Source organism: Vicia villosa, linkage group LG7 (genome assembly GCF_029867415.1).
Source record: "Vicia villosa cultivar HV-30 ecotype Madison, WI linkage group LG7, Vvil1.0, whole genome shotgun sequence".
Lineage (NCBI taxonomy): Eukaryota > Viridiplantae > Streptophyta > Magnoliopsida > Fabales > Fabaceae > Vicia > Vicia villosa.
The window spans coordinates 87,646,244-87,668,992 of NC_081186.1; the positions used below are offsets into that span (position 1 = coordinate 87,646,244).

Sequence of the window (22,749 nt, forward strand, 5' to 3'; positions counted from 1 at the left end):
GGTTTTAACTGCTATCTATATAATGAGAAAAACACGTCATTTAGGTTTTCAAATTTATTCTTACTCTCACATTTCTCTTTATTCTCTCATTAACTTTGGTGGTGGAGTACTAATCTTACTTGTCATCCTTTCTACATTGCACCCGAAGCACAAATCCACCCTATCAATACTTTACTTCGTTACTTCACTAATCATTTAAAATTCTGAAAAATTATATGTAATTCAATTTAATTGGTTATCTATTATTCAATAATTTTTGCTGTGTTTTAAATTTAAAAAATTGCTGGCACTACAAGAAAATTGACCTGTAGTGACAGACAAAATCCATCACTATATGTCATTTAGCCGTAAGTAAAAGTCAAATTGTAAATCACCGACGGCCATGTTGCCCGTGCACTATAGTGAGTGACTAGCAACGGATTTTTGTGCATCTGTTAAAGTTTTACCAACAGACATATATCTTTACCTACAGTTTAAGTTGTCTGTCACTATTTCTCTCAGAAAAGTTATTCTTTTGGCTACAACTAATAACCGTCGGTAAAAGTGCTATTCTGAAGAAAAAAATTTTCTTTTGCAAATCCTGCATATTTTTTACTCAATTATAATTAATAAAATTTTAATTAATATTTAATTTAATTAATAGCATTCATATCCATATTATTCAACACAATTGAGAACACATCCATATTATTAATCCTTGTAACCAAAAAAAAAAAAAAAACAATTAATCCTTAAAATGTTATTTCAAAGTAAGTAGCAACATTGGACAAATTACAAGCTAATATTCAAACAAATTTGTTCATCGTTATCGAGCACTAATAAGCACAACACATGACTTTTCACAAACATATCTTGACTCTGTGCACTCTTTCTTAACTCACCTTCGGTTTCTCATTTTAACTAGTTAGCTTCCCCAACAAAGCATGGTCAGCAGAGATGCTTTTTCGTTCTTAACTCACTCAACTCAGCCCAAGAAAATCTGCACTATTGGCTAGCCATTGTTAGGAACACAAAAAAAGACAAAAGAGACAATAATATAAAGAAACACAAATTAAGAAGTTGAAAGATTAATTAAAGCTCACAAAAATAATTACATGAGTTTTTCAGGTATCAAACTACCATAAAAGCAAAAGTTTTAAACTTTTACTTGCAAGTTTTCCAGGTATCATACTTTAAGGAAAACATTTAAAATTCAAAAATTTAACTCAAGTTTAATAGCATTACATCAGAGAGGGAACAAAATTAAGAGAACTTACCCAGAATGGCAAATGTCTCCCCTTTAGAATTTAGACCCGGAATAACAGGTATTGCAGCTTCCTCAAAAGAAAATCTAGTATAGATGTCAATCATTTGTTTAGCCTGCAGTTGAGCAAAATATATGTAATAAGGTGAATCCCTTATATAAGCGAATGAAGACTTTTTAATCTTGGCAAAGAGAATACCTTAGGTTAAAGAGCACGCATCCCACGAGATTCTCTTTAAGCTCCTTTCCACCCCAATTGTCACTAGTGCTTACTCAGGACTAAAACCCTCTACGTGACTCGCTTCTTTCTCTATAAAAGAGGAAGGATTAAACTTCAACAAGGATTGGAGAAAGAACGCCAAACAAATAATGCCTGATACAATTTCATGCTATGGCCATAAACATAGACCACATACAATACTAACACAAGTACACATCAATATTTAGACCTCTTTCTGCCCCTCCTCACCACTTGGCATGCTCATATTCTCTACAAGAAAACTTGTGTAAAGTTAAGTAAACTTAAAAATTACAACATTAATCATATTATACTGCACAATAAAAAGAGCATAGAAATAGGATGAAACCTAGTAGCCACATCTACATGGTCTCAATAGTTGATTTGTTGATCCATTTCTTATGCACATAGAAGGAAAGTCTTTTCTCCTTTATCACTCATTATTGCCCTAGATGAAAATTCCTTAGAGGAGTAAACTACAGTTATTAACATAATTTAAATGCATACACTTGCATTAATGACAAAATCAGGTTGCAAATAACCTCACTAGATAGTGAAGTATTCAATTTTGAGAAAACATAGACACAATGAAACAACTATTAGATACTTAATGCTATGACACATTTAGTAACATGACACTTAGGTCAATTAAGCAATTTCATTATAATAATCTCAATTAACATGAAACTTAGCCATCTAACAGGATCCACATCAGTTAGTCCATTACTAATTTTGTGAATCTGCATTAAAAAAAATATGATTAACAGTATCTTTAATAAGACTTGTAGGGAGATAATGCAGTTTCCAGCTCAGTTGTACCTGCAGTATCAAATTAATGTTTAATTATGTTGAGAGTTTAGGAGCAGCTATATCACTCTCTTTATTGTTCTTTTCCAATATTTCTTTCTTACCTTATTCTTTTTTCACAAAACCCAAACCAAATTGATGCAATGCAAGACTTGAATGTAAATTACATTCTTAACCAATAGTACATCGTCAGTAAAAGAGTCGGTATCTTTCTTTTCTTACTTTTTGAATTAAATCAAGAAAATTTCAATAGATAAGTGGCATAATGTGCAGGTTATAAAGAATGCCTGAACGCAACAAAGTTTCAGTTTGACTTCTGTATTATTACATTGTACAGAAGAATTTTACATTCAATGTCTTTCATACCAAATCTTCATAGCGACCTAAATTAAGTCAGTAACATAATCAAGTGATCGCGTGCAAATGAAGAAGGATGGTCTATACTCTAGTTTTCCTAGAATCATGCAAAGATAAGAAATAAGAAGAAAAAGAACAACAGTATTAATAGTAAAAGAGAATATACCCCAAAAAGTTAGAGCTACTACTTACAAGATGCATCAGGTTTCTCTTCATATCCACAAAATCAGCCACCCAACACATAAGTACATCCAAATACAGAGGAAATATAGTCAGCGGCACAAAAATATTAATATCAAAATAATGATTATTAAATGTTGAACTGTCCCTCAGAAAGAAAGAAAGAAATACACACACAGACACTACATTTGCATTAATCATTACCTTGATGGCATACCAAACAATGCCATCAACCACACACTACAATTGCAATAAGCATTACCTTGAAGTACTTGTTTACCAGCCTTCAACATCTTGAGTGAGATTTCAACCTGCAACAATTGATAATTTGTGAGAAGTGAGTTTCGGTGCGTTTAGACTCAAAAGTTACAAATCATATCCACATATTAACTTAAATAGAATCAATTCTCGAAAGCATGATCAATTCTACTCAGAACAGTTAAACACGTCAGAATCAATTATACACATCCATAATCAATTCTAAAGCGCTAATATGATTGAAGTTATATCTACTACCCAATGATGAGTTAACGAAAAGCAACATACCTAATGTTGTCCAGCCAAAACGACAATAACGGCAACAATGGACGGATCTTGAATGATATCCTGAAGACCGTTATCTCCCCATTTACACTCCACTTGACCGAACTGTTTGCTAGCGATTTCCACAGCACTACTCGCGGAAGGTTCAACATAATCAAAAGGATTTGTAACCATCAGGTGACAGTCCAAATACGCCATACAAGGGTTAATCACTATTAACTCAAAAAAGAGAAAAGAAACTATGTTTAAAAGAATTTAAATCAGCGAAGAAAGATTGTAACTTTGTGTGCTTCCTCAAACTTTCAATGATTGGAGCGCCCATATTTAAATTGCGGACAAATTGTCTGCACAAAATAGATAAAAAAAGAACCAAAATTCAATGGCAAAAGAAGTTAGTAGTATTGAAAGTTCAGAACTCGACTAGGAGAGCACATAATAAGGGGTGAAAAAAGAAGTATTGAAAGCATAGCATGAGCAAGATGACTCACTTGCATCAGTTCTTCGTAACCATCATTTGAAAACTTTTGTGGCTCTAAAAAAGACCAGAAACAAGTGAGTAGTTTAGTTACAATTGTATCCAATGAAAACCAATCTGAAATTTTAGAAATACTAACCTCCAATGGAAAAAATGCCCAACTTTTGGATTAACTCAGTAGCCATGTTGATTGTGCCAATTGCCTGCATAATAGAAAGAATAATACCAAAAACCAAGACTTGTCAAACTCCAAACCATATTTAGAATAAAATTGATTTACTAGATAGTTGTAGGTATTGTAAGTTGAGTTGAGTTGAAACTATGAATGGAGAATTGCATTGGATTTGTCTCCGTCGTGAATGGATCTTTGCTTCCGTAGAAAGAGAAAATGTAACTTTAGACATACTCCTCAGAAGTAACAAAATCTAGATTCCAGTAGTATATAGGTAATGTTGAAAATGAATTTACTGCTACGTAACTTTACGTAAATATACAAAATCTAGATTCCACTCATAAACATTTCCAAGGGGTCTCAAGTATAACACTTTACTCAAAGTGCAGGGGTCATCAACTACATTGATAGTGAAAGCAGCAATAGCCATTTCCTTAGTAAATACACATGCAACTGGAAACCGAAATTGGTGAATGCAAGTAATTACCAACAATAAATGAATACACAACTAGAAAAATAACAACGGTATTCCTCAGCATGACAAAACTAACGCATAACCATGAACTCAAATTCAATAACAAGTATAAATTAGTGACAAAAACAACAAATTTTAGATGAAATCAATAGTCAGATAAACATTAAAAAATACATTTAAACTAGTTTTAAAAGTTTACAGTACCTGAATCGTGTCGGTGACGGCGAGGCGCATATAATGGCGATGACTCCGACCCTAAAGACATGAAAAACATCAAATTGAATTATTTTAACTACGGCTCCTATAACATGATATGATAAACAGAGCTCACACAAAAGATTTGATGATTCAGCAATTCAAATGATTGATTTTGATGTTGAAACGATTCAAATCTGATTGTTAAGGTTTGAGCAATTGATACGATTCAAGTGATTGAGGTTTACGCAATTTGAACGATTTTGAGGTTGAGCGATTGAACAATTTTAGGGTTCGAGCGATTGAACAATTTTAGGGTTTGAGCGATTGAACGATTTGGGGAAAAAGCAACGTTGGAGAACTTCCGTGAGAATCGATTTGAGAAAAAAGCGCGTTTGGAAAAGCGCTTATGTGAAAGTTCTTCGCGTTTTGTCGGCACGAGAAAGGGAGAGATGAGTGGCGCGTTTGGAGAAGGTTCTTCGCGTTTTGTCAAAAGAGAGAGATCTGAGTTTAAAATAATAATAATAATAAAGATAAGTAAAGTTGAATAAATAAAATATTAAAATAAGAATTAGTGACGGTTTTTATTGTCTGTAGGTAAAACCTTGAAAAATGGCCGTCACCAAAGGGCATTTTTCTTGTAGTGTGGGGTTGCTCTTTTAGTTCTTGACTGGTCATGTTTAACGATTCAATAGAAATATTTGAAGTGAGGTAACTTGTATATTATTCTTTACATATAACTCACTCATGTATCGCATCAGCCAAACTATAGTTATATGAAAAGGTTATTAATTACAAACTATATTGTCATGGGCGGTTCTAGCATGCTGCCAGCTTGTGGAAGTGGCTTTATCAAACTTAGAAGAGGTAAGAGGGTGGTATGCGTGCATATGTGTGTAAAAGCAAATTAAAATTATTTAATTTTAAAATATGAAAACTTAAGTGAAATTTATTTCAATTAGGTGATAATTTTTTTTAATAAGCAATTTATATCTAGCAAATTTCAAGCCTGACACTTTGAGAGGAGCACACTCTTAAAACCCAAATATTTTACCGCTAGATCTTACACGCACACTCAACTAGGTGATACTATAACTATAAATAGTTAAATTTAATAAATGAAGTAATATCTCTCAAGTTTTTTTTTTTTGAAAGCAAGATATCATTAACGGAAGAACTAGGGGTTCTCTCAAGTTAAAAGAACACGAAGCCTATTAACATATAATATTTGGAATAAAATCTTTGTTTTAGTTATTAAATTTAAAAAATTTAATGAGAGAAATAACACAACTATAATTATTTTAATAACTATTATTGTTTTAAAGAAGATGCATATTTTAAAATTATACAAGGCTACTTAAATTTTCTATTAATAATATTCAAATTAAATTTTGTATTTATTTTTTAAAAGCATACATTAAAAGTTACTTCTGCAAAAGAATAAGAACCCTATTATCAATTATAAATTGGTCCAATGGTGATGGACACTAGACTTAATAGGGACTACCATTATGCTATAATTGACTCCCAAAATCAGACTATACCGGTTTTGAAAAAAATAAAAAAAGAACCCTGTTAGTTATATAAATTTTTTACTTACCTGATTAGATAAGCATGTCCCTATTTACCACTCAATAGTTGTTGATGGCCCATTATTCTCACAATGAGCCAAATTTCTTACTACACAATATACTATGAAATCATGATCTTTTGTGCTTCTTAAATTTAACAAATCTCTTGATCTATAAATAGTTGCTAACTACATTTATATATTTCATATCAATTAAATTTGCAGTAGATCAAAGATGAATATCAAGTCTTTCATTTTCGTGTTCTTTCTCTATGCACTAATTTTCATAACTGTTGTAGCAACTGAACCATCAAAAGATGATGGAAAACAAAGTACATAAATATTATTTGTTTGCACAATTTTTTAATTTTTAACTATTTAATAATCGTGTTTGTTTTATTCGCAGTTGGTACATTTGAAAATTCCAAAACCAAACTTGGAGTAAATGAGGATGTAGGCATAGGAGGAAGTGGAGATATGGTGAAAGGGCATAATGATAATGGTTTGGGATTTTGGATAAATGGAGGTGGTTGGGGAGGTTCGATAGAAAGCGGAGATTTTAAAGGATCGATAAATATCGGAGGAGCTCAAGGAGGAGGTGAAAACAATGGACTTGGAGGACAAAGTGAACTAGGAAATGAAGTAGCTTGGAGTGGAGGAGGAGAAAGTAGCGCGTTCGGGTTCGGAGGACAAAGAGAAAGAGGAAATGAAATAGGTTGGAGAGGAGGAGAAAATAGTGCGTATGGAGGACAAGGAGGAAGAAGAAATGATGTAAGTTGGAAAGGAGGAGAAAATAGAGGATTTGGAGGAGAAGAAGGAGAAAGTGAAGGATTTGCAGGACTTTGGGACCATAAAAACTAAATGCATGAATGCATGTACTGTATTTCAAGAAGCATGTATAACAAAAGCATGAACTCTATCTTACTTCATGCTTAGGCTTTAATAGGATGAATATCCTTTCCTTAAATTTTATTTTCTTTCACCAACATCATGAGATATTGTATCACTTTTATTATCCCATTTTAATATATTCAAAGTACCATAGTTTCATTTCTAATTATTTTGTGAAACTAGATTTTATATTGAAGGTTCAAGTCACTAAACTCATACTCTTCAAAGAGGATAAACTAATTCAATTTATCAATTATTCAATACACATGATATTGTTGATTACTTGATTCATATTTGAGATCCTTGATACACCATATTTGGATTTAAATTTTTTTAGAGCAAAAAGTTACTATGAAGATTTTAAACATGAATTTCATACACACGTTAATTGTTCAAATTAAATTTACACGGACATGTCTAAAACTTAATCATTTTATTTTAAACTCACTTTTAGTTAAAATAAGATTTCGAAGATCTATTTTTAACATTGTAGAATGAAAAAAAGAAAATACTATATTCCTCCTCAATGTTAAGAATATATTTAAAGATAAAGAAATATGAAGAGATATTTTAGTGAAGTACAATATGTTATATTATTTTAATAAACTGAGAATTAGAATGTCATTCATTTATGAAGAGGTGTAGATGACATTCAAATAAGATTATATTATAGGTCTAATCGATTAGACGATGTTTAATTGAGTTTCTAATCAATTATGATAGTCTTTTAATGATTGATAAGACTCTCTATATACACTTTTTATTTTGGGTATCAAAAGTCGATTATTGGATACACATAATCGATTAGCTTAATTGATTAGGCCATTAATTCAGTCTATGGATTGTTTCCGTTTTGAGCCAATTTTTTTCCTATATATAGGAGATCTTTCCTTACTTCATTTCACACTCAAATTTGAATTTTTCCTAATTATTTTCATTTTATCTCTCTCTCTCTTTAAATATTTTTCTTCACCAAAGTTGCCATAATGCTTTGGGAGTGAAAACTACTTATGAGGAAAGAGAGGTACTTCTATCATGCCATTGATTTTATTTTCAAGAGTGTGATACTCTTAAAAGTTTAATTTTTTTTCCAGGTCAACCACTTGTAAAATCCTTGTTTGGTTATAAAACTCAACCTGAAAAAGCTTGTTTGATTATTGAGATCATCCTCTAAAATCACATTGATTTTTGCATTAATCTTGTGGAAAAAACTCTCTTTTAGTTTGGGGGATAAGTTAGTGTAAAATCTCTTCATTCGATTGTATCAAAGTTTTATGGAAGGTGTAAAAGCTCAGTATTATAGTGAGATCTTAAGAAGATTTTTTAGGGATATGACTTTGGTGTCATATTTCTAACCCTTATCTCTTGAACTTGTATTATTCACTGTTTTACTTTCTACTACTTTTTCCTCCAATCTTGAGATACTAACAAAATCTCCATCCTAAGTAATAAACCATTAAATTAATCGCGAATTTTGAATACCACAATTCAATCCCCTCTTGTACTTGGAGCCTCTTGTCCAACAATAGACAAGCTTCTAGGTGGATTCTCCTCAATTTCATGCTATCCAAGTGTTGGGAGAAAATCACAAACGCAACGGAATAATTCAACAACACAAACTCTTCTAAATATCAAATGCAACTTAAAGACAATCAACAAAAACACACCAAACAACACATTATAATTTTAGCATGGAAAAACCTCAGTTAGTTGGGAGTAAAAAACCACGGGACCCATATGCCACTTAAAATCTCTACTATGATCAACAATGGGTACAATCAAGGTTATCTCTAAAACTAGTTAGAAACATACATACATAAACATCATAAAGATCTACAATCAATCTTGGAATACAACAAGAACAAAGAAAGACAAAACAATTCAAAAATACCAAAAAATTCTAACCTCAAAGACCAACTCGATAAATTTACATACAAAGCTCAGAATTCAATCTCCACTATTCAGAATTTTCTCCTATGAGTCATGAACATTGTGCAAAGATTTCAAGACGATTCGACCGTTAGATTTTGCGCAAGCTCCGATTTTCTAGAACTTCTCTGTGCAAAAAATGGGCTACGAGAATACTGTTTTCTCGCTAACTTTTTTTGTTGTTTCTCTCACACAATGAATGAATGGCTTAATTCTCTTAGTTGAGTAACAACAAAGACTTATACACATATTGGTCACTAAACCACATTCATTTGGGCCACTTTAAGTAGGAGGGATGAAAATCCCAACACCAAAGCCAATAAAGCAATTTTCTCTTTTGGCTCCTCAAATCTTATTGACTAGAATGCCTCTTCAAGATATCATTCTCAAGACGAAGGGAAGAGACACTCATCTCCAAGTCTAAAAGAGTTGTGTCCATTATTTCTTTTCGTCAAGACATATATCTAGTAAAATATGAGATTGATTCTTCTCTAAACTAGATCTTCTTTTGAAAATATGTCTCGGTCGACCTATGATCTTAAATAACCTTCTTCATGTCCTCACAAAAATGGAAGAGTTCCTCCTCGCGTTTCCTCTTTACTTCATCATATCTAGCTTGAACATGAAGGAACATATCATTGTTTATTTAGACTTCGGATTGAGTCTGCTACAAATCACCAATACCTATACATCTTTCAAAAGTAAAGATCCACTCCATTTTTAAACTCTATTTCTTTTTCATTACTATGCACACAAAACTATAGTAATGGACCCTACATTTCTTTTTAAGAAATGGAGTGGATCTTTATTACTCAAGTCCAAATAGCATTAAAATCAAGGAAATAACAAATCAATGTTATCAATATAGGCATATACAAAGTACATAGGAATCCACTTCATGGAATGCTTTACTTGAAGGCCATCATAGGCATGGTTCAGTTATAATTAAAAATAAATTAAATCACATTTTAATCTTCCCAATACTCATATTATCAACACATTTATTTCCTATTTAATCTTTAATTGAGGGCCATTATAGGCATTGTAATTAATACTAGTCTATCTTTCCTTCATTTCAGAATCAAACTCATAAACTCTAGGAAAGCAATGCTAAATAATAAGATGAAGTAATATCTTACAAATTTAAAAGAATATTGTATGTATTAACTAATAATATTTTGAATTAAATACATTTGTTTATTTTTTAATTTGAATTTTTATTTAAAGGGTTAATAGTACTTTACCCCCCTGTAATATGAGCGTGTTTCGGTTTACCCCCCTACCGTTGCCAAAGGCAGGTTTTGGCAATGGTTTTTTTTGAAAAAACCGTTGCCAAAAGGTAGGGAGGGGGCAAAAGCAAAATTCGCTAATATTACAGGGGGTAAAGTACTATTAACCCTTATTTAAATGAAAGAGAAAACACAACTATAATTATTGTAAAAACCATAATTAATTTAAATCCAACATGCATATTATTTTAAAATTTTACGGTGTTTTTAAAATTTTAATTAATAATATTCAAATTAAATTTTGTGTCAATTTTTTAAAAACATACTTTAAAACAAAGTGGCTTGTGAAAAACTACAAAGCACCTTGCAAGTTATATAAATGTTTTACTTACCATGATGAGCCGATTTAACAAACATGTCTCAATTTACCTCTCAATAGTTCTTCATGGTCCATTATTCTCTCCATGAGCCAAATTGTTACGACACAATACATTAAGTAATGATGGTCCTTTTGTGCTTCTTAAACTTAACAAGTCTCATGATCTATAAATAGTGGTTAATTGCATTTACATTCAACATCAACTAAACTTGTAGAAGATCAAAGATGAAGATAAAGTCTTTTATTTTTGCTTTCTTTCTTTGTGCACTAATTTTCATTTCTGTTGTAGCAATTGAACCACCCCAAGATGAAGAGAAACAAAGTATATAAAAATTATTTGTTTGCACAATTTTGTTTCATTTTTATTATATTTTAGTAATTGTGTTTACTTTATTTGCAGCTCGTGCATTTGAAGAATCCAAAATAATACTTGGGATAAATAAAAATAGACGCTTAAGAGAAAGTAGACATCATGGAAGGCTGCGAAAAAGACATTCTAGTGAAGATTTGAAGTTTTGGATAAATCAAGGTGGAGTGGGAGGTTCATTCGAAAGCGGCGATTTTAAAGGTTCGATAAATATTGGAGGAATTCAAGATGGAGGTGAAAACATTGGGCTTGGAGGACAAGGTAAAATAGGAAATGAAATAGGTGTAAGAGGAGGAGGAGGAGGAAATAATGAATTTGGGGGACAAGGAGAGAAAAGAAATGAAGTAAGTTCGATAGGAGAAGAAAACAAAGATTTAGAGGAGAAGAAGAAAATGAAGGATTTGGAGGGTTTTAGGACAAATCATAAAAACTAAATGCATGAATATATTATAAGTAAATTTTACTTTTTAAATTAATGGAACACTTGATGTATCTGGTTTATATATATATATATATATATATATATATATATATATATATATATATATATATATATATATATATATATAAACCAAATACATTAATTATTCAATGAATTTAAAAAGTAAAATTTATTTATAACTTATTACGGAGTAGTATCTATAACAAAAGCATGCACTTCATCTTACTCCATGCCTAGACTTCATCTTACTCCATGCCTAGACTTTAAATTAATCGAACCTTTAGTATTGTATTTTAATACATAAAAGTATTTGGTTTCATGTCAATTTATTTTGTGAAAATTTTTCTTATTAATTTTAATAATTTATATTGTCATATTATACAACTGAATATGGTATAAATTACTAGAAAAGTTTAATATAATTTCTTTTCTAGAAAACAAATAAATATTGAAGACAATGTATAATAGATATTATAATCCAATGTAAAGCATATCAAGATCCAAAAGAAATACTCGGAGAGAATGCTACATTACAACCAAAATTACTTGGAGAACTGTCTTTACTAAACAAAAGACATGAGGTGGTATTTATATCTCCATTACAAAGCCAATTCTAAAATCTCATATGTAAGAGCTCTTCAAAATCTTATCTAGAAAATATTTAGAATTGGCTTCGAAGTACCAAGCCCTCTTGCTAGAAGAAAAAAAAAAATAGAAGAAAAAATATGTAAAGACAAAACTCCCTTCTAGATGATATATTTTAGGATATTCATTTTTTTTATGATATTTTTTATTGAGTTAGATGATATAAAAAAATATCATCTAACTCAGTTAAAGGATTTATATTGTGAACGATGGAATTATAAATATTGGGGAGTTATGGTTCTCCTCCTTATTGTTATAATAACACTCTATTTTTAATTATATGTAGTCATATTTAAAAAATATATATCTTCAATGTTTCATTTCATTTACGTTAAGTCATATTTTAAAAAATAAAAATATCAAGCGTTTCATTCTTGTAATTTTTGTCATAAAACTGTGGAATTTTATAATTATTTCTTAAACTCTTTTAGAAATAAGCTTAGAGCAACGCATATGATAAAAATCTAAGATTATTGTTATAAGTGATTTAAATTTGTAAGAAAATGTATCACAAAAGCTTGTATGTAATATAAAATGCTCTTGGGAAAATGCGTTATGGAATGATGCGATATTAGTATTTTTTTCTTCAGTTTTATTACTCAACAAATGTAATATTATTATTAAAATTTTAAAAAATAACATAGACTAAAACTGCATGAATAAACAAATTTTAGAAACCAAAATATGTTATTTTTCTATAATAAAAACTAAAATTAAAATTTGAGATATTTAAAGGACAAAAATATATCTACCTCTAAATTTAATCCCCTATATTGTAATGTAATAAAAAATATTATGAATAAATATTTTCCTATTAATAAGAAGTCAAAAGATATAATAAAGGAATGATAAATTTGTTTTATTTTTTTAACAAATATGGGACGGATCTATGTTAATTGGTTTAGGGGCTTTTTCCTCCACTATGATTAATTTCAATCATTCTCTAATAGTATAACTAATATATGATTCATTCTCATAATAACTAACAATTAAAAAATGTCTTGCCTACATACATTTATATTTTATTATTTAATATAGGCTTAAATGCACTTTTGATCCTCCTATATTGGTATTTTTAACATTTTAGTCCCCAAACTAAAAAAAGCTAATTATTAGGTCTCCAATTTCAAATAACGTGAATTTTTTATGGTCCCTAATGTAACGCCCCGAATTTAATTAATTATTTAATTAAATTATTAAGGATTTATTCGTTGGAATTAGTTGAAGTTGGGATTTATCGGTATTATTCTAAAGGCGTAATTTGGATTAATATGTTAATTTGAGCAGTTAAGTTGTGGTCGGATTTATTAGTCGGATTAGTCAGAGAAGTACAATTGCGAGTTGGTATTAATTAAGTTAAGGAGCAATTGTAGTTGGGGAATATTATTGGGAATAATATTCGTTATGTTATGTGATTATTCAATTATGTGTGTTATTTGACTTAATTATGTAATTAGAGTAATATTATGAATCGGGCCTATATAGAAAATGAGGTTGGATTGTGGGTTAAGCCCAATTAAGAAAATAAGGATAGTAAGAGTTAGGGTTTTAGAGATTAAACCTCATAACTCATTTTGTGGAAAAGAAGAGAAAGAAGAGAAAGAAGAGAAAGAAGAGAGGAAGAGAAGAAAGTTATGGCATGAAGAGAGGGATGACTCCATTGAAGATGAAGGTTTTGCTAAGGTAAGGGTGGGGTTCTTACTCTCTAAGGGTTGGCATGATGATGTATATGGTGGGTTAGATTGTATGTTATTCTCCATGGAAGTTGTGTGTAGAGATGTTAGGGTTTATGAACAAATGTGTAAATTCATGATTTGAAATGTGTTTTAATTGATGTTTGATGATTGTTATGATGTTAGAAGATCCATAATATGTGTTGTATTTGTGTTTATAACATGTATTCCATTGTTGTTCATGATGGTTGGTGTTTTCAACTTGATTGGGTTGAGTTTGGGGGTTTTTGGATGGGTTTCGTATGCTGTTTTCTGTGTTTTGGGGGTTTCTGAAATCGCCAGTTCGCGCCGCGAACTACTGTTCGAGCCGCGAACTGCTTGGCAGAAATTTGGGAATTTTTGAATTCGCTCAGTTCGCGCCGCGAACTTTGTTGGCGCCGCGAACCCTGTTTTGCAAAACTTTTTCCAAACTTTGAAATGATGTAACTTGTGATCCGTAACTCCGTTTTAGGCGCCGTTCGAAGCGTTGGAAAGCTAACGCAATGAACTATATCATGATGCAATAAAATGATTCATAGGATCTATTCTCCTATTATGTTTATTAGGATTAAGTGATGAACTATGTTGTGTTAACATATGAGGTATACTCTTTGCGACGAATTGACATAATTGTGTTGTAGTATAACTTGATGTATGTCTTCTTATGATGATACAATGTTATTGAGATAATGATAAGTAACTTCCTTATGATGAATGAGATAATGATGTATGTGATGATATGCATGATTAATAAAGATGTTGTATGCTATATGCGATTAATTGTGCGTATTTGATATGTATGAGTCGACGATGATGCCATGTGATGACTTAACAATATATATGAAACTGAATATAACGTATTATGATGATTAATTGAATTAAGGAATATAATGAACGTGTTGATGTTGTTGGAAATATGATGAATTGTTGTTGTTGTTGTTGTAACATGATGAATCGTTGTAGTTGTTGTAACATGTTGATGTTTGTTGTTGTGCAATATAGTGAATTGTTGTTGTTGTTGTAACATGATGAATCGTTGTAGTTGTTGTAACATGTTGATGTTTGTTGTTGTTGTGCAATATGTTGAATTGTTATTGTTGCTATAACATGATGAACTTGTCGTTGTTGTTGTTGTAGACCCTATGGTCACTATTGATAAGTTGTATTATGTTGATAAGAATGAAGTTGAATAGATGTTGTATGTCGATATGATGTGATGATGTGATTTAGATGTGGTAAATTACTATAATACGGTTATTGCCATAGAACTTTGGCATTGAGTTGATGTTGTTTAGTTGATGTGGTTATGTTGTTTAAGTTGATTATGTCGTTCAAGTTGATTATGTCGTTTAAGCTGATTAAGTGGTTTAAGTTGTGTTTGTGGATGTGCATCATTTGAGTCGCATCCATTGCATTGTTTGAGACGGCCCTTGTGGCAAATGTTTGAGACGACCCTTGTGGCAAATGTTTGAGACGGCCCAATGGCAAACTGTTTGAGACGGGAGTTTTACTCCAATGGTACCACATGCATATGCATAAGTTTGAGTCACATTCGAGTCGCATTTGAATTGCATTTGAATTGTGTTTGGATTGTTGAGATGACGAGGTGTTTGTTGTGACGTGATAATGATATGTTTGTTGCGATTTATTTGATATCATACGTGTATATTTGAATATGTGATTAATGACACCGTTTCCGTTTTGAAAGTTGTATTATATTGATAAGTTGTTTTATGGTGAAACTTGTTGTGAGATGTTTTGTGATGCGAAGTGGTGAAATTATGTATGATCTATATCTCCTATATTATTTATCATGCATTCCTTTATATTGTAAGATATCTCACCCCTTTGCTGATATTTCCCCTACCATGGGAAATGGGCAGGTACTCAGGTTTAGTCGTGGAGGTCCGAGGTTATTTATGTAAGTCTTGATGTTGCTTTATGGCAAGTTGAGTCGGTGTCCATTGCTCTGATACGTAGCACTCGGGGGGATTAGTCGTTATTATATGATTATTGTATTCCATGATGACATTTGTGTTAAGTTGAATATAAAGATGTTTATAAGTTTAAGTTGTAAGTGGTGAATGAAGTTTTGTTCCGAATGCTATGTATCTTTATTAAATGCAATATAAGTATGTTTGTTTGGTTAAGTCGAATTGTGACATCCCATCTTTGATGAATATTTTTTTAAATGCACTCTGATTTTTGCTTATAATTGCGGGGTAGAAATGGGGTGTTACAATAGTGGTATCAGAGTCTGGTTGGTCTGTCCGGCCAATGTCGTCTAATGATGTTTATTCCTGTGTACACGACGAGTGTGTGAAACACTGTCGGTACTTGTTGTTCTTCTGATTGTTTGTCTGCAGGAGTTGGTTTGAAGCTAAGTGGGGGAGAAGCTATGCTTCTCGGTTATGTTTCAGTTATAGGATGTAGTATGCTGCTGAGGGCGATAGTACAAGTGTTGTTGGAGTTTGTTGTTTCCTGAATCGATGATGATTTGGATTTAAGATTTTGTTGCTAATTAAGTGGAGCATCTTGAGGAAGAGGATGAGCAGGAATTTTTTTTATGTTCACTTCTCGAAGGATGAGGAGCTATGTAGAGGTTGTTGGTATGCGAGTATGGTGCAAGCTCCTGATGTGTCTGAGGCTAACTGTAAGTAATGAAAATAAATTCTAGAAGATGAAATTTAGAAAGTGCGATGTTCCAGTGCTGCTGATGGACTGTGAAGTTGTTGGTTGAGCAACCTTGCATAAGATGTCGATGTTGGATCAGTGATTAAAAGAAGTATTGCTGTAAGATTGATGCAAGTGATTGAGGCAGTAGTAGAAGCCGTTGAAGTTGTTGAAACTTTCTGAAGCGCGAGTAAGAATTGGTAATGCGAAGAGATGAGTATGATTTCAATAATAAGAAGTGCGGATAATGGTGTACATGAATTTTTTTTCTGATGTATCGTCAGAGGTGCTTAAGAAAGTAGCTACAAGACGTCGGTGTTAGCTTTTTCGGATGATTTTGAAAGATTAGTGGATTATAGAATTTTAGTGCTTCTAGTGACATGAGTACAAGTTGGAAAAGAACATTATTAATGTTGGTAATGATGGTTTATACTCCATTATGGTTGTCGGCTATTTATTGACAAATTGAGGACTTGATCACCCTTAATCTCTTGTTGATAGTAGACGAAATCGTGATTGGATGGCATAGACATATCTTGCTAGCTTGATAGTGCGTAAAGGGATGAATGTTATGTCGTGAAGATGGTTGTTCTCTGGTTGGTATGAATTAATGGAAAAGTATCCAAGAGTAGTTGAGAAGTAATGAACAAGTCGGAGAAGCTGGTTTATAGGCGAGATAGCATCGCAAAGTGAAGGATTGAGAATGTCGAGTGAACAACGATTTTGTGATGGATGTTTAAAGAAGTCTGGACTAGATTAGGACTTGTGAACCATATGATTGACGGAAAGATATAACGTGGACAATGACTTAAGATGGAGTATCAGAGTTGCGCAGCGGATGTGTAAGGTGGCGCAGTTGCTATGCATGTGTGTTTGTTAGAAGTGAAGAACTAAGTATCAGAAGTCTTGGAGAGTGGTATGTTTGTATCTGCATGTTTGATTTGGCGGGCTGTTAAGATGAGAACGATGTATCAGAAATATGGTATTTTTGCCGAGTTTATAAGAACAATACTAGAGTTGTTAGTTATGGTGAAGTTGGGTGTATTCGTCAGGTAATCTTGTTATATTGATGCTATACGTGTTCTAGTTTCTGTTATCGTGATATTGTTGTTGGACTCTGTAAGTAAGAAGTGATATTTTGTACTATGACTGGGTTGAGTATGTTGACTACGTTGACGTCACTATAAGAGTGATATGACGAGGCGGAGATAGAGTTGTTGGTGTTGGTTAAAGAATGAAATGTATAATTAAGGGAATGAAAATACGTGTGTGTTCTGGTGTTGAGAATGTTGTTAATAGATAATAGTGTGGAGTTGAACACCCAAGTATATGAGGATTATGATTGTTACTACCTTAAGGATCGATAGTCAAGGTATTGTTGAACAGTGATGACTCTGTTGCTAAGTTAATGAAGTGAGATTGTATCTCCGAGTATAAGCGTGTTAAAGTTGTTGTTACCATAAGTATTGGTGAGTCGAGAGATTCCTGAGATGGTTGGTAACTTGTTAACGAGTATGTCATTGAGATGTCGAATAATTGACACTGGATTTAAGTCAGATTGAGTTATTTTGGTAGTCGAAGTGTTGTCAAACGCAATTGAGAATTGGAGAGTTGGAAGCGAAGTTAAGGACAGTTATGTCGGATGGATTTTCGAGGACGAAAATATTCTAAGTGGGGGAGAGTTGTAACGCCCCGAATTTAATTAATTATTTAATTAAATTATTAAGGATTTATTCGTTGGAATTAGTTGAAGTTGGGATTTATCGGTATTATTCTAAAGGCGTAATTTGGATTAATATGTTAATTTGAGCAGTTAAGTTGTGGTCGGATTTATTAGTCGGATTAGTCAGAGAAGTACAATTGCGAGTTGGTATTAATTAATTTAAGGAGCAATTGTAGTTGGGGAATATTATTGGGAATAATATTCGTTATGTTATGTGATTATTCAATTATGTGTGTTGTTTGACTTAATTATGTAATTAGAGTAATATTATGAATTGGGCCTATATAGAAAATGAGGTTGGATTGTGGGTTAAGCCCAATTAAGAAAATAAGGATAGTAAGAGTTAGGGTTTTAGAGATTAAACCTCATAACTCATTTTGTGGAAAAGAAGAGAAAGAAGAGAAAGAAGAGAAAGAAGAGAGGAAGAGAAGAAAGTTATGGCATGAAGAGAGGGATGACTCCATTGAAGATGAAGGTTTTGCTAAGGTAAGGGTGGGGTTCTTACTCTCTAAGTGTTGGGATGATGATGTATATGGTGGGTTAGATTGTATGTTATTCTCCATGGAAGTTGTGTGTAGAGATGTTAGGGTTTATGAACAAATGTGTAAATTCATGATTTGAAATGTGTTTTAATTGATGTTTGATGATTGTTATGATGTTAGAAGATCCATAATATGTGTTGTATTTGTGTTTATAACATGTATTCCATTGTTGTTCATGATGGTGGGTGTTTTCAGCTTGATTGGGTTGAGTTTGGGGGTTTTTGGATGAGTTTCGTATGCTGTTTTCTGTGTTTTGGGGGTTTCTGAAATCGCCAGTTCGCGCCGCGAACTACTGTTCGAGCCGCGAACTGCTTGGCAGAAAGTTGGGAATTTTTGAATTCGCTCAGTTCGCGCCGCGAACTTTGTTGGCGCCGCGAACCCTGTTTTGCAAAACTTTTTCCAAACTTTGAAATGATGTAACTTGTGATCCGTAACTCCGTTTTAGGCGCCGTTCGAAGCGTTGGAAAGCTAACGCAATGAACTATATCATGATGCAATAAAATGATTAATAGGATCTATTCTCCTATTATGTTTATTAGGATTAAGTGATGAACTATGTTGTGTTAACATATGAGGTATACTCTTTGCGACGAATTGACATAATTGTGTTGTAGTATAACTTGATGTATGTCTTCTTATGATGATACAATGTTATTGAGATAATGATAAGTAACTTCCTTATGATGAATGAGATAATGATGTATGTGATGATATGCATGATTAATAAAGATGTTGTATGCTATATGCGATTAATTGTGCGTATTTGATATGTATGAGTCGACGATGATGCCATGTGATGACTTAACAATATATATGAAATTGAATATAACGTATTTTGATGATTAATTGAATTAAGGAATATAATGAACGTGTTGATGTTGTTGGAAATATGATGAATTGTTGTTGTTGTTGTAACATGATGAATCGTTGTAGTTGTTGTAACATGTTGATGTTTGTTGTTGTTGTGCAATATAGTGAATTGTTGTTGTTGTTGTAACATGATGAATCGTTGTAGTTGTTGTAACATGTTGATGTTTGTTGTCGTTGTGCAATATGTTGAATTGTTATTGTTGCTATAACATGATGAACTTGTCGTTGTTGTTATTGTAGACCCTATGGTCACTATTGATAAGTTGTATTATGTTGATAAGAATGAAGTTGAATAGATGTTGTATGTCGATATGATGTGATGGTGTGATTTAGATGTGGTAAATTACTATAATACGGTTATTGCCATAGAACCTTGGCATTGAGTTGATGTTGTTTAGTTGATGTGGTTATGTTGTTTAAGTTGATTATGTCGTTCAAGTTGATTATGTCGTTTAAGCTGATTAAGTGGTTTAAGTTGTGTTTGTGGATGTGCATCATTTGAGTCGCATCCATTGCATTGTTTGAGACGGCCCTTGTGGCAAATGTTTGAGACGACCCTTGTGGCAAATGTTTGAGACGGCCCAATGGCAAACTGTTTGAGACGGGAGTTTTACTCCAATGGTACCACATGCATATGCATAAGTTTGAGTCACATTCGAGTCGCATTTGAATTGTGTTTGGATTGTTGAGATGACCAGGTGTTTGTTGTGACGTGATAATGATATGTTTGTTGCGATGTATTTGATATCATACGTGTATATTTGAATATGTGATTAATGACATCGTTTCCGTTTTGAAAGTTGTATTATATTGATAAGTTGTTTTATGGTGAAACTTGTTGTGAGATGTTTTGTGATGCGAAGTGGTGAAATTATGTATGATCTATATCTCCTATATTATTTATCATGCATTCCTTTATATTGTAAGATATCTCACCCCTTTGCTGATATTTCCCCTACCATGGGAAATGGGCAGGTACTCAAGTTTAGTCGTGGAGGTCCGAGGTTATTTATGTGAAGTCTTGATGTTGCTTTATGGCAAGTTGAGTCGGTGTCCATTGCTCTGATACATAGCACTCGGGGGGATTAGTCGTTATTATATGATTATTGTATTCCATGATGACATTTGTGTTAAGTTGAATATAAAGATGTTTATAAGTTTAAGTTGTAAGTGGTGAATGAAGTTTTGTTCCGAATGCTATGTATCTTTATTAAGTGCAATATAAGTATGTTTGTTTGGTTAAGTCGAATTGTGACATCCCATCTTTGATGAATATTTTTTTAAATGCACTCTGATTTTTGCTTATAATTGCGGGGTAGAAATGGGGTGTTACACCTAATCATTTGACAGATTTTTTAATGACATGGCACCTTAAAATTTGTCCAGTCACTTGCCACCTCATTAAAATCAATTAACTCTTTATTTTATTATCATTAATCTTATTTTAAATAGAAATTATAATTTATATTATTATTAAATCTTAAATTTTAAAAAATATCTATTATTATTATTATTATTAAATTAGTATTATTATCTTAAATTTTCATTCTCCTGTCTTAACAAGTATAATTTGCATTCCATAATTTTCATTCTTTTGTATAAATCTCCAGATTTTCACTCTCTACCTTCTTCTCTGTTCACCATTTTCCAAATTCGCTTTCCACCTTCTTCGCTCAATCGTTTTCTAGATTCGTTGAAAAACGAGAGAAAGGGATTTGAGTTTAGGGTTCAAGAGTTTTAATTAGAGTTTCTTCAAATCTGGGAAGGATTTTAATTTTTCAATTATAAAATTAAATTTCCATTCTTCTTCTTCTTCTAACTCTTCTTCGCCGTTTCCGGATTTTGTTGGTGGAAAAGGTTTTAGTTTGTGGGTGTGATGATTGGTGGTGTTTTTTTCCAGATCTGTGAGCACTATGTTTTTCTGATGATGGTGAATGGGTTGAAGAGGTTTTAGTGTTTTGGAGGATGAAACTGTGTTGCTGAGAAGTGAGAAGGTGATTGTTACCACCAAGTGGGTTTTTAATCTGTGTAGGTTTTCAAGTCTGAGTTTAATCTGTATTGGTGTTCTGCTCCATCCATATATCCAACAAAAATAATTCTGGATTTTTAATCTGTATTAGAAAAAATATAATTTTTTTAAGATTTAAGATGGTTTGATGATAATAATAATAATAATAATAATAATAATAATAATAATAATAATAATAATAATAATATAAAATACTATTTCTATTTAAAATTAACGTGATGAATAGGAAAAAGAATTTTACAATAATAAATAATAATAATAAAATTATCTATTTAAAATGAGATTAATGATACTAAAATGTAATTTTTTTTTGAAAAATTGAAATTTTTTTAATCATTAAAATGTTAATTAAAATGTTTTTGAAAAATTAAATATTAGATTTCAAATTAAAAATGAATAATTAATTGATTTTAATGAGGTGGCATGTGATTGGACAAATTTTAAGGTGCCATGTCATTAAAAAATCTGCCAAATGATCGGGTACCATAAAAAATTCAACTTATTTGAAATTGGGGGACCTAATCGTTGGCTTTTTTAGTTTGGAAATACCAATATGTAGAGAAATCAAAAGTGCATTTAAGCCTTTAATATAATTATAGAAGAACCAACAAGAGTGAATTGGTTACTTCTCTTTACATTGTGAGATTATATATATGTATATGGAATAATAAGAAAAAGTGATATATTTATTCATAGATTTAACATGATAACTTTTTTTATAAATGCGTATTTTCTAATACTATCAAGAACAATTGAAACAATTAAAACAACTTGTTCTAATATGAGAATCATCAAACATCATGTATAAAATCATGAGTGATTGATAATTTAAATACTTAATTATTAATATAAACGTATGTTTAAATACTTAATTATTAAATTATCAATTACAAAATACTCTATTGAGACGCTAGCTTTAAAACATTGTTGTTTATATCCTCAAAGAACAAAGTTTAATTATCATATGAAACAATTGTGAAATGACTTTAATCTTTACTAATAATATTTTCTCTTTCTTACATTTAAAAACACAAATTCAAACTCATATAATACTTTAACTTCT

The 22,749-nt window shown here is 31.7% G+C and overlaps 2 protein-coding genes and 1 long non-coding RNA gene across 25 annotated transcripts; 2 read left to right on the forward strand and 1 right to left on the reverse strand.

Annotated features, from left to right (window-relative positions):
* Positions 1–716: 716 nt before the first annotated feature.
* LOC131615609 (uncharacterized) lies at positions 717–9,520 on the reverse strand. 23 transcript variants are annotated; one of them, XR_009287878.1, is made up of 12 exons: positions 5,290–5,435; positions 4,934–5,189; positions 4,695–4,745; positions 3,983–4,046; positions 3,857–3,900; positions 3,650–3,712; positions 3,372–3,498; positions 2,838–3,136; positions 1,831–2,300; positions 1,443–1,733; positions 1,257–1,359; positions 717–979 (listed from the first exon to the last, which is right to left on the reverse strand). It is a non-coding gene; the product is annotated as an uncharacterized LOC131615609 (long non-coding RNA). The 23 variants fall into 23 exon arrangements; XR_009287881.1 differs by having other exon boundaries at positions 3,983–4,268; XR_009287869.1 differs by having other exon boundaries at positions 4,822–5,189.
* Positions 6,429–7,312, forward strand: LOC131615608 (glycine-rich protein 5-like). Its single transcript, XM_058886748.1, has 2 exons — positions 6,429–6,587; positions 6,662–7,312. The coding sequence occupies exons 1-2, from the start codon at positions 6,491–6,493 to the stop codon at positions 7,114–7,116; spliced, it is 552 nt and encodes a 183-aa protein (XP_058742731.1). The 5' UTR covers positions 6,429–6,490; the 3' UTR covers positions 7,117–7,312.
* Positions 9,521–10,850: 1,330 nt separating the features above from the next.
* On the forward strand, positions 10,851–11,817 carry LOC131617726 (uncharacterized). The gene is made up of 2 exons (XM_058888981.1): positions 10,851–11,005; positions 11,084–11,817. The coding sequence occupies exons 1-2, from the start codon at positions 10,909–10,911 to the stop codon at positions 11,482–11,484; spliced, it is 498 nt and encodes a 165-aa protein (XP_058744964.1). The 5' UTR covers positions 10,851–10,908; the 3' UTR covers positions 11,485–11,817.
* The last annotated feature ends 10,932 nt before the right edge of the window (positions 11,818–22,749 follow it).